Here is a 13,421-nt window from a genome sequence, read left to right on the forward strand (position 1 = left end):
TAAATACTATATGGGCATCTAAATGGTAACTTCACAAATGAGCTGAGAAGAGGAAGATAGTTACCAGAAAGTGGAACTGACTTCAGCACAGAGATAAACTTCTGGATGAGCTGTGAAAGAAATCTTCTTTCTTGATAGGCTCTAAAATCAGAGAGAACAAAGTGACCAAATTATTTGAGAAATAATTATTTCAAAAGTAAAATTTAAATGCTGAACAGCCCTTCTTACACTGTTCAAAATGTTCCATTTCTCTCTGAAATCAGGACCATAATTTAAACACACAGCTTCTTCTTTGAATGTAAATATAGCACTACATAAAGGAAAGAAGAGCCTCATTACTGGCCTAATAAACCAGCCAAGAAAGCATCTCTATCTTCTTACTGTAAAAGTTTTCACTTGTGATTTAAAGGTCAGAACTAGAAAGTTTTCAAAGTTTCATTTACAGTCTGCTCTTGAATCACAAAAAATCTAACATTTAAGTATGTAGTTAAAATGAGATAAGCAATTACATACTTTAATATGTTTAAACTATTAAACACAATAGAGTATTACGATGTATAAAAATTAAATGTTAGTTTAAAAAACAACTTTTTACTCATTACTAATTTAAGATGCACTATGTACCAACTAATCAAAAAATAATCATAAGGTACTGGATGGCTACAACTGATTATGCCAGTCCTGGTGGAAATAAAAAGGAGGAGAATGACTAAAATATACTTGAAATGACAAGTCATAAAATATAATTAATAGCACAAGCCAGCATTAATAAAACTGGCTGACATTAACTGAGCACTTACTGTGCCTGGATGTGAGCTGTGTTAAGTACATCATACAAAATAGTCTCATACTGACAACAGTCCTACGAAACAGGTACTATTGTCTTGATTTCACACTGAGGCTCAAGGAGGTACAGTAACTTGCCCAAATTTACACGGCAGGTGAGTGTGAAACCTAGTTAAGTCTGATTGTAGAACCTATACTCTAAACAACTATACATAGTCTAATCATTATGAAAAGACCCGATGTTTCAATAAGAAACACAGTCTGTTTTAGGAGTTCAGAAGAAGAAAGCACTGTGGCCTAAAGTAGTTGGTGTGGAAGAGCATTTACAAGGTTACCCTTCAATTAAGTGGAGTAGAGTGGAAAGGGCAGTTAGGGAAGGAATGTTTACAAAACAATGAGTAGTCTATCGATTTGGAATTAAATCGTATTGAGGTAACGGGAAGAGAGAGTTTAAATATTTTAGAAGTAGTCAAATAATGCAAAGATATCATGTAATTAGCCCAATCAAGAGGCTATTGGTTAGAAAGATACCATGGAAGAGATGAGACTGGAGTTCGAAGTTAAAGAAAGGATATTCCTATTCTGACCCTAATATCCTGTCCTTATAGCTCTCACCTCCTTACTCCCAAACTTGTTTCTCTGATATCCAGCTTTTTTCAGTTCTTCTCATTTTCAGTAATCACCAGCATAACTCCAAGCTTCACTTCTTTTCGTCCTCAACCCTCTTTTCATAGTTTACATACTCACTACATAATCTCACTCATACTCATGACTTCAGTTACTATCTACAGGTGTATACAGACTACTCTCCTAAGTGGAGGAGAAAATAGAGTCAGAAGAAGTTATCATAGGCCCAAGGGGAGCGAGTCCTAAGCATGTAAGCAGAGGGAAAAAATAGTGAGTGGAAAGAGCACTTAAAGATGAAGAAAGAAAAAGGATCACTGCTGGAAGAGTCAGAGAGTAAATAAGGCAAGAGCAGAGTTAGACCAGCTAGCCTCAAAGAGAGAGAGGAACAAATCTCTTAGAGTATACAGATTCTTCCCCTGTGTCCTACTAACAGCACTTTGCTTGATGAAATAAATGCTTGCTACTAGACTTTTATCCAATTGGTAATACTTACTATTAAAATACCCTGCAACCCTCATCTGCTTCCTTAATTGTTATACTTGATTTATTTTTCTCCTTAGCATGGACCACCATATAATATACCATATAATTCACCTGTTATTTGTTGCCTTCTGCAACTAGAATGTAAGCTCCACAAGAGCAGGAATTACTTTGCATTTTCTTCTCTGCCACAACCCCTATACCTATAATAGTACTCAGCAAAGTAATAAACACTCAATATTTATGGAATGAATGAACTGTATAAAATGGAGTGTATTAGTCATTGTTAAGAGTGCAGGAGTAAGAAAAAGAAAGATAAGTTGGAATGATAGCCTGCAGATTGTGAAGAAAACTGAGAACCATCCACGACAGAGACTATGATGGACAACAGGCAAGGGGAAGACCCAGTGATACACTTATGACTGGAGCAGAGATAAGGGAAAGGAGAAAAACGTGGTGAAGTTTTGGCTTCTCCCTTGGACCTTTGAGAAAAATATTCCTATGATAGTCTAAGTGCTTCTTAATCATTTATTTGGTTCAGCAGTATGTAAAGGAAACAACAAGTCAAGTCAGCAATATCTAAGACTCACAGCCCAGCATAAGAAACCAACATGGAACAAAGCTTTGGCAACATACTGTTCTCTTGCTTCTGGATCCATCTTTTCATCATTCTTTTTAATCAAGTTCCAGAATTTTCTTAGTTTAGGTGTCTTTTTTAATTCTAATTCCAATCGTGCCTGAAAGAGTGATGTGACATTAAATTATCAGTAACCCCAAAGCTTACAAGGATAAAGATTAGATCAACTATTAGGTAGTTTTCTAATGTATGGATATAATATAGAGCAATGGGATAAAACCAGAAAGCAACATGACAAAACCTGAAAACTAAGAAACGAATACCTATATTTTAAAGAACTGTTCAATTCTGACACTCGTTAATAGAAAAAAATAAGACAAAAGAAACTGCCTTTTCTAGTCAAGATTTTAAGCTCAATAATACATTTTTTTCTTATTTCTAAAATTAAGGACTTCAATTTGAAAAATGAGCATTAACATTTAGGAGCATTAAAGTTCAACAAAAGGGTCTGAAACAATGAACATAAAAGAGCTATCACAATAAGGAAATGTCCACACCACAACATTCTTTCTTACTGCACTTATCTATTTTTAACTTAGTATTAATTATTTATACGTGCCTGTTTTCACCTTCATCAACTGGTACCTATGAATGAGCTTGCTTATCTGGGCATCTACTAAACCACCCAAGAGCAGGAAATGGAATTCTGAATACAGTATTATACTGAAATTTGATAGTTTTAACTTTATTCCCTAAGATCTGTTAATTTGATACTGGCACATATTACCCAACAAGAATTTGATGAGAAAAATGAAGTTGCCAATACTAAACATAATTCTGATCTTCTCCTGTAGCTGTATGTACATTCCAGTCAAGAAAAATAAAAAATTCAAGTCTGTATTTAGTCTCATCCAAAGACATATATACGAGTAATAATATTTTACTAAATTAACTCCTCTCTGAGCACAATAGATATTACCTTATTTCACCTTACAATAATGAAATCAGGTGAAACGTATGCTAGCTTACATATAAAAACTTTAAAATGGAAAAAACTACATCTATGATAAGTTAATGCATAGTAAATTAGACAAATTTTGTAAGCAGGAAAGGGGACTTTTAGCTACCATTTTATATCCATATTAAAGCTACACAGTCTAAAACCACATGTTCCACTTATAAATATATGTAAGTTTCTGAAATTAGATACTTACAGGCTGTAAGCCCATCCACATTGGGAGGGAGATGAGCTGCTGTACTTGACTCCGTATCAAGTCTACTTCCTGTTTAAAGCATGAAGAAACCAAGTATATAAACACACCAGCACTTTAACCTAAGTCTTTACATAAGGCGCGTACTGCCTTTTTAAGTCCTGGGGGAAAACATGCCATCAGTACTTTCAAATTAATGATATTTTATTATTAAGAAGTTCAATACTTTTTAAAAAAGATACAGTCAAGCCTCATTATTTGTAGATTCCACATTTGTGAATTCATCCACCTGCAAAAATGTATTTGTAATCCCCAATTCAATATTCCCGATGCTTTTGCTGTCATTCATTGTCAGCAGAGCAGAGAAAAACGTGAGCTGCCCAACACACACATTTCCAGCTGAGGCTGGACAAGGTGATGCTCTGCCTTCTTGCTTCAGCTCTCATATTATACACTAGCATCTTTTTTTGGTCTATTTAGTGCTACTTTTTCACATTATTGTGTTTTTTTGTTGGTGATTTTGCTATTTAAAATGGCCCCAAGCACAGGATTGAAGTGTCGTCCAGTGTTCCTGGGCGTTAGAAGGCTGTGACGTGCCTTACAGAGGAAATATGTGTGTTAGATAAGGTTTGTTCTAAGTTACAGCACTGTTGACCATGAGTTCAATGTTAATGAATCAACAACATATATTACATAAGGTGACTTTAAACAGAAACACATAAAACAGTTATACGCTGATCAGTTTGTTGTGACCAGAGGCTTGCATGAACCTAACCCTGTATTTTCCCCAAGAGCAATGGTTCAGTTATAGCTAATTCAGTGTTCACAGCTTTTTTATAGAGCGTAGCTACCTCAAATAATGAGAACTGATGGTAAGCTGAAAAAAATAAAGTATTTCAATAATAAGCTAGCTTTTAAGTTAATTAAACCTAGCACCAAACTACTAATACTAATTAAATCTTGGTTTTGTTCAATTGCTGACAAGCAATCACATCTATTTATATTTGCTTTTTTAAATTTAATAAATGTTAAAGAGATAATAGTGACGTATCATAAATCTTTTTCTTATGTCTTTACAAGATCCATGTGAGGTACTACATGGAAACAGATAATAATCATCCATCTACCAAGACTGTTTTCAGGGAAAGAGAAAACCCCATGCATTCTCCTGTATGGGTCTAAATGCACTACCAATTCAGAAGCACCTATCTTTAAATAAATAGGTATATACCTTCAGATAACCACAGTAGAGAAGCACGAGTGAAATAGTAATTACGGTAAATATTAAGTTTTTAGAAGACAATCCTATGAAGAATGAAAAGTATCATACCCAACCCAAAAGACTTTCAAAGATCATCCATAACCACCCCTACACAGTCAACTCAAAACATAACTCTCCTGCTGACCTGCCAGCTTATGCATGAAGTATGACTGAGAAGTAATGAAAAACCATGTTTTTGTGTATAGCTTACACACACAGATCTCATTACTCAATGTTCATATTAGACTCTTTGCTGCTCTACTTCTGGAGAACTTCAGCTCTTATTATCATTTTACTTAGAGGCTAGATAGAGAAAAGGAGTGATCAAGTCTAAATCTATTAAAAAGCAAACAGATCTTATAAAAAGATTTTACTGAGAAGGGGCTGAAATCAAGCTGTTAGCATTATCCTCATTCCCCACTACTATGAAGAGTTGGCTACAGAGGTAATCTCATCTACATTCAACTGAAAAGAACAAGAAAACTTGAGTTTCCCCAAAAGATAAAGTAAAATTACCAAACTATTGAAGCAATGATCAAGAAAAAGCAATAAGACTGTCTGTTCATGGAGTGAAAATTCACCATCAGTTTCAGCTAATGCTGCTTTCAAGATACACTTGAAAAAGAATGGGAAGTCATCTGGCTTCTTCTTAAAAGTCTGAAAAGAAAAATAAAAATTCATTTTGAAACGGCTTGCTCACCTCTTTTTCTCCTTTAAGCAAACACTGGTGGACTTTTTAGTAGTCCATTAACAATACCTAATAATTACAAAAAGATTATTTGCTTTCTTATTAACGGTAGCAAGTCAAACATAGGTTTTTGGCAGGACTATGTGAGAGTTGCAGAACCGTTCAGCTAATAAAATAATGGCTTCAATTCCTTTATTTTTTCTTCAAGGATTAGGCTGGTAATTAGCTTAGGCTTTGTTTTCTTATTAAAGATCTAAAGTGTTTTAACTCTTCTAATTTAAACAAAAGAAACAACATCTTTAGCAAAAACTAAAGTCTTCCCACTCTAATCTCAAAGACAGCCTTTCCTTTATATTCTCTTTACTCTTAACATGTTAAAAAAAAAGGTAAATAATGTAAATATATTCAAGCCTCTCTGTGATCTACCTCCCCACCTAGTTTCTTTCTGTTACTTACCTCTCCCTTCTTTCATAGGCATGTGCTCCAAATGTGTGGCCTACACTAGCTGTTTTCACTTACTTCCCTACAACAGGTTTCCACCCACAGCACTCCCTGAAGTTGTTACAGCTGTCAAGTGCAAAGGACTCTTAGCAACACTCAACCCCTTTTCAATGTGCTGAAGGCTCCTCCTCCTTTGTCACTTTACAGACCAGTGTTCCTAGGGTTCTAGCCTCATTCTTCTTTTCCCCCTCCCATTACTTCAACTACCATATGCTAATGATTCTAAATACACATTTTCAGTCCAGGTTTCTCTAGACCCTTAGATTCCTTTGTCTACTAAACAATTTCACCTAGATATTCCAAAAGCAATTTAAACTCAGTAAGTCCAAAACTCAATTCAATAATTTTGTACCCTCCAAAGTATTTCTCAACCCTCTTCTACCTATCTTGGTAAATGGCACTCTCATCTTTTACATTCAGTTGCCCAAGCCTGGAAGGTTATTGGAAATAATACCTCTCCCAGCTAAAGCTACTTCAATTATCAAGTCTAATCAATTCTACTTTCCAAACCTGTGTGTAACCTCTTCTCTTTATCTGTATTGTCTTTTCTCTGTTTCAAGCTCTAATCACCAAAGTGGTTTGTATAACCTGCAAACTGATCAAGTCATTCTCTGGCTTCCCTCTCCCTTCCTTTGGTAGTTGGAAGCAACTTCAAGAAATCCCTACGATCTCTCAATAAGACACAAGGCCCTTAGTTTACTCTGGGTTCTAATCTGCCATATGATGGTTGTCACTTAATGAATATTTCAGTGAAGTGTCCATGGTTTTATCTTAAAGAATGTTAACACCTTTTCATTTTGGAGACCATCCCCTCAAAAGAGATGACAAGTACCCATGCCTTTCCTTATTTAAAAAAGTATGACTGGAGGGGAAGAAACTCTTTTGATAAGCTGACCATTTCATGGTGGCCAAAGAAAGCCAAAATTTTGTACCTCTACTAGCTGATCAAGCCTATACTACAGTAGCACAAAGAGAAAATGTCAGTCTATTAGAAATGTCAAAAAGGGAAAACAGATCCCAAATCAGAGACAAAGAGAAAACTGAAATTACAATATATCTGTCTCAACTTTGGAAACACTACTTTATTCACATAAAACTACAAATATATACCCCCTGCTGTGAAACAAGGCACTGCAAAATATCTCATTTAAGCATTATCTGTTTGTGCTACTTAATATAAATTTTACTTTATCTGATGTAAAAGTCTTTATAACTCATGCCACTCTGTTTTAAGTTCAAAGCAGAAAAATAACTCCACATTCATCTTTCAATTCACAGTAAATTAGTTTAAAGAAAGTATTGAAACCGAAAGAAATCTAATATTATTTTTCATACATCCATTCTTTTTCTCAACACTGAATTTATTATTGGATAAAGTTTTGTTCTAAAAACATTATTTATTATTGGTAAAAAGTGCGCTACTTTGTAATGGCTTAAGTGAGCACAGTAAGAAGGCTATGAAGTAATTTAAATCTGTTACCTCCCATGCAGGGACATTTTCTCTGAACTTCTCATTCACCATACAGCAGATTGACATTAAATAGGCTTTGCTGGACACTTCTGGAGAATAATTCATCCAGAGGTAATTTTCAAGATACTGGCTGTGGAAGAATGAAAAGGCATAGAATATTTCATTAGTTACCACCACTTCTTTGTAATATATCACTCCCCTGAAAAAGCCTAATTATTTACAACTTTTTGAAAATCTATATTTATAGTTTGAGAATCCTTCACAAATTTACCTATAATGTAGGTCAGTGCTACCTACTATAAACATATGTAGCAAATGTGGCTTTGGAGAATGAGTCTTATACTTTTAAAGCAGGAAGACCTCAAAGGTTATTGATATATATAATTATCACCATTAGAGCACTGGATATTCCCTTATCTAAGGCATTTCGTGGAGTAAAAAATAAAAATATTTGGCAAATATAAGCTCTAAAATGGAATGATATGATGGGCAGCTTCACAGATAAATGTATCTGAGAAATTAACATGAACTCACATCAGGACCAAATGATTTCTGGAAACTAAGAGACTTAACAAATCAAAAAGAGGATTTGTTACTTAATTTACAAGGTATTCAACATAAGTCAGTTTTCAAGGTAACTGGCATTTCCCCCTCAAGATGCCAAAATTCTTACTCTAAGACTTTGGTGAAAATATTCCTAAACGAAGTAAATATTTCTGATTTCTAAAACAAAGCTTAGCCATTTCTTATTCAGAGTAATTATAAACATCAGTTACTGTACGGGGTTGTAAAATACTCTCAAGCACTAATGCAAAAAAGAAGGACTTTTTGTTCCCATTTTAAATCACTCCACACGTATTACTTTTCAATTGGTTACAAGTGCACGTGCACATACTTGCACACACACGCAGAATTATGCATTTTAGATTCTGCTATAGCATATAATTTTTCTACTTTCTCTTCTGCTTCAAAGGTCTGCTCACACTGGTATTTCTATGGGTCTATCTTTAGCAATCATTCTTGCTTAATTTGCAAGAGCCTAGGAAACCGGTAAATAGTATTTTATCCTAAACAATGGCCAAAAGGCTCCAAGTTAGAGACTACTCTTTCATAAATAAAATTCATGAAACTTCATATCATTCCTTTCTTATAAGCTTAAATTTTTTCCTGAATTATGCCCTTTAGAACTTCCATTACCAAGTCTGTTAATGTGAATCTGTCTGAAATCTCTTCATTTCATGGTAGTTTAGCTGGTGATAGAATTCTTTCTAAGTTGATAGTTCTACTTTTCTTCTATGTACTAGTCTCATACTACTATCTTCTCTATCATTACAATTGAGAAGTCTACAATCAATTTGTTCTTCTTCCTCTTTGAGTAATCTGTCTTTTTCTCTCCAGCAGATTTGAAGATCTTTACCCTGTCACTGTTCCTCTGTTCACAATTTGCTATATATACTTCCTGAATCTAAAAGACTCATATGTTTCAACTGTAGAAAATTCTTAACCATCATCTCTTCTAAAATGACACTCCTTCATTCTTTCTAAATCTCTTCTGAAACTCCTAATGGATCTTCTCATTCTAGCATCTAGATCTCTTAATTGCCTTGTACACTTTCCATCTTTATTTCTCTTTGCTATTATTTGTTAATTTCCTCAGCTCTAAATCCCCATTCATTAATTCCCTCTTTAGCTGTGTCTCATCTATTTAATTTGCCCATTGAGTTTTTAATCAATGATTTTTATCTTCATTTTCCCCCAAACTGTCCATTTTTAGTGTCCTGTTTCTTGTTCACATATTCTATGTGTTCTTTTATGCCCATAATAATTTTAAACATGATTGGACAGTGTGTATCAATTATATAATTACCTGGGATTTTCTGGGGGATATCTAATTCTATTCTTTATTGTTTCAACTAAATCTTGCTTTAATGTGCTTTGTAATTGGGAGTTTGAACTCATCTTTACCAGGGTTTTAGCTGCAGGATTTTTTTTGCAGTAGAGTTGGAATACACATCCTTTCAGAGTATCTTTATATTTGTTCCTGCCAGATGTCCCACAGATATCATTGTCTTGCCACAGTTTTTAACAGTAATGTCTTGGGTATTATCTGACTACACAGCAAACTCCAAACCTATTCTTTACATTTTTCAGATGATGAATCTGAGAATATTAGCATCAATGATTTGCCCAAGATGATGCAGTTATCTCCATGATATACACATGATACAGAACTGACTCCAAACTACATCTCTTTAATCCAAACTTAAGGACTGTTCAATAATTCCTTGATTTTATTTTGGCAATCACAGCAAATGTAATCTATATAATAACACGTCCCTCTTACGCATTTCATCAAAGATTCAGTTCACTCTCCTGTACCCAGGCACCTCCTCCATGCCATCTCAGTTTTCACTCTAGCAAGAGACCATCAATTATCTCTATTACAAACTTGAGATTCATTATGTCTGGAGGCTGGCACAGAGAAAATGGCATTCTAACCCAGAAATTATTATACATAAAAGTTCCTGGAAGGTAACAACCCCCTTTTTCAGTTATTAAAAATCTTTCACTGGGCTTCCCTGGTGGCGCAATGGTTGGGAGTCTGCCTGCCGATGCAGGGGACGTGGGTTCGTGCCCCGATCCGGGAGGATCCCACATGCCGCAGAGCGGCTGCGCCCGTGAGCCATGGCCGCTGAGTCTGCACGTCCGGAGCCTGTGCTCCGTAACGGGAGAGGCCACAACAGTGAGAGGCCCGCGTACCGCCAAAAAAAAAAACTTTCACTGTCACTGATGCCTTCAATATGCTCTGCTGCTTTCTCCTTCAGTTCCTGCAATTCTCTTGGTATCTGATATTTGCCAGGACCATAGAATTCTGTCTTTATCCTAATCATATATCAGCACCCTCTTGATTTTTATTTACTTTCCTTCTGAAAGATGGCATGATATGATGAAAAGGGCATATTAATCTAAGGGCCAGATGGACCCAATTTCTAGCCTCAGTGCTCTCTATAAAATAAGAAAGCTCTTACTGGGATTATTATGAGGATTAAATGAGATCAAGTATTCAGTGACAATACAGTTCTTAGGATATAGCAGGAGTCTATTTACAAGTTAATTCATAGCTATAAACTTCAATTTCTCTCTGTAAAAATAATAAGAACACCTTCATCATGACATTTTTGTGAGGATCATATCAGTGTATGTAGGGAGAAACAGTTGTTAATAGAGACTGACTTCTGATGCAGACTAGACCTCAAGAAGTGTGGAGAAGTGGAAAAACCAGGAGCTTTGGCATCAGACATTGGCATCCCAGCTCTGCCAATTACTTAAATGCATTATCTTTAACAAATAACTGCTCTGACCTCAGTTTCCTCCTTCACTAAGTGGAGAGTAGAATACTGACTTTGCAGGGTTTCTGTGAGTGCTCTGTATGTAAAATGTTTAACAATGTGCCTAGCACAAGGTTCAATAAATGGCAGATACTACTATCATCAACAGCAACCTTGGCTTTTACTTCCAGCCCACTGGCCACACCTGGTTGTAATATAATCTAAATTGTAACCTAAAAATTATATATTCTCTTCATCTGAAATATTTATCAGTGGCTTAGGTCAGAACAATGCTGGCTTAGTAATAACAAGTTAGCCTGGAAGGAAAAAATGGCTACAGAATGCATTCCAATTTACTCCCATTATCACTAGAGGAACCAAAGAAGAGTTCAGAAATTGCTCAGCACACACTATCTTAATTAGTGAAAAACAACTCAAAATACAATTTACACTAATAATGGAACATCATCTTTGAAAACAAAGGCTATCATACACATATTCCAAAATAAGCCAATCACAAAAATATAAATCTTTTAAAATTTATAATTATTTTCTTATCCACTCACAGAAATGTACAGAAAACTTCGCTAAAAGTTAAGTCACGCTGTCATCTTTAACTTCATCAAAGTAAAGCCTTTAAACTCACCTAAATTCCAAGAGCATTATCTTTCTGATGGCAAACCTAAAAATATAAAAATAAATAGTAAAAATATTTAAATAGAGAAAATAAACATTTCTGAGTTACTAATGCAGATGTATTTTGGAATCTTGTTTTAATATTGACTCACATATCAGAATAATTATATTTACTTATGCATTGAAAAAAGCAAATTTTCTTTTTATTTTTTGTTTGTATTTTGTTTCAGGTAGTTTATTTTATTTTAAAAAACTGTCTAAGAACAGTTACTTATATCCTACCCATATAACAAACACAATCAGCACCATGACATATGAGGATACAACACATAGATTAATAAGCCAAGTAATTTTAATCAAAACACAAGTGCTCATCAATATTCATAATATTAGATCACAACTGCCAAAAGCTAGCTTGTCTCAATTTCTTAAGCACTGATTAACATTCTTCCATTTAATAATCAAACGAAAACATTCTGCTGAAATCATGCCCTCCTATAAGCACAAGGGACACATGTATCTATATCACAAACATGGGAATCAGGCTTCTGTAGCCTTGACATTAAGTTTAAAATATTAGAAAATTGTGGAGGGAATATCAGATATCTCTTTATATACTTTAAAAATCAGAGTGTTTTGTTTTATATGGATAAATGATGCAGTAGTTACAGGGTATCCTTCCAAAGGTAGGTTCAAACATCCACTAATTTAGTTTTATCATTTTGTATATTGACAATAAAGTAGCCAGACCAGAACCATGCCACTGGATATTAGCCTCCAGCTTTGAAAATTAAATCAGTATGCATTATAAATTTATAATACCCCAAGAGACCATTATCCTGTCAAAATCCTATTCCACTGATTTCTGATCTCTTAAATAGTTTCACTGAGCAAGCAATGTCAGAGAACTTTTGTGAGAATGAAATAAAGGATTTAACTGTGCAACAGCACAAAGACAAAACACTGCCAAGGCACTGGCTTCTACAGCCAGCAAAGCCACTGAGAGGATACAAGAGCTGTGTGGTACACTCTAGATCTCCAGCTGCAGGCATTTCACTTTACATGTGTGTTGGATAACAGAATTCAGGCCCTGCTATGCAAATACCTGCACCCTTAATTTCTTCAGCCACAAATAGGACCTCATTGATGAAAGAAAGAAAATCTTGGCTCACGAGATAGATCAGTATTCTAGTCACGATTTAGTGTTACCTTGGCAACATCTTTAAACACCCTGGGACCCAGTTTCCTCATATACAAAAGAGGTGAAGTGGTCAATTTTTTTTTTTTCCTGTGGATGACTGGACAAGTGAAAAATCAGTTTTGATGGGTCAAGATAATGCAAAAACACTCAATTTCTCTTATAGCAATCTTGGTGGTATTCATTAAATTGGGGGTTTTACACTTCTGCCAGTAAACTTTCTGAGACAGATAAAGAACTTAACTAAAGGTATACATATAAGATATAAAAATAGGTCTAGAGACTAGATATTATGCCAGAAAATCTTTAAAGATAAGGATGAAAAGTATAAGAAATAATGAGAAATATAAATAAAGGATTTGGGGATGGTTATTTTATTAAGTTACCAATATTTACTGAGAGCATGCTTTGTAAAGCCTGACTCTGGTCAAGGGTTTAACAAGCATTTCATTAAATCCTCCCAAAGCTGGATAATTTATGTACAATACATTGGGTCTATTAACCGTATTGTTAACTGGATGATTAAATTTGATTAAAAAAAAAAGAGTGGGGAGGGGTAGGCAAAGGGTTTTTTTTTTTTTTGCTGCTATAACTGCCCTCTGCTATCTCTCTTGGGATATGGTTGTGTGAAAACATGAGGTCTGGAGCTGTGGCAG

General features: G+C 34.9%; 1 protein-coding gene across 1 annotated transcript in view; it reads right to left on the reverse strand.

Moving 5' to 3' along the window:
- The window catches only part of AQR (aquarius intron-binding spliceosomal factor), a 100,449-nt gene that overhangs the window by 77,422 nt on the left and 9,606 nt on the right, over positions 1 to 13,421 (reverse strand). Inside the window, exons 4-9 of the mRNA XM_065870888.1 lie at positions 11,578 to 11,613; positions 7,612 to 7,732; positions 5,459 to 5,599; positions 3,685 to 3,753; positions 2,530 to 2,630; positions 65 to 141 (exon numbers count right to left, since the gene is read on the reverse strand). Coding sequence (XP_065726960.1) covers positions 65 to 141; positions 2,530 to 2,630; positions 3,685 to 3,753; positions 5,459 to 5,599; positions 7,612 to 7,732; positions 11,578 to 11,613 — 545 coding nt within the window. The remainder of the gene's footprint in view (positions 1 to 64; positions 142 to 2,529; positions 2,631 to 3,684; positions 3,754 to 5,458; positions 5,600 to 7,611; positions 7,733 to 11,577; positions 11,614 to 13,421) is intronic.

Source organism: Phocoena phocoena, chromosome 2 (assembly GCF_963924675.1).
Source record: "Phocoena phocoena chromosome 2, mPhoPho1.1, whole genome shotgun sequence".
In the NCBI taxonomy this organism is placed as follows: domain Eukaryota; kingdom Metazoa; phylum Chordata; class Mammalia; order Artiodactyla; family Phocoenidae; genus Phocoena; species Phocoena phocoena.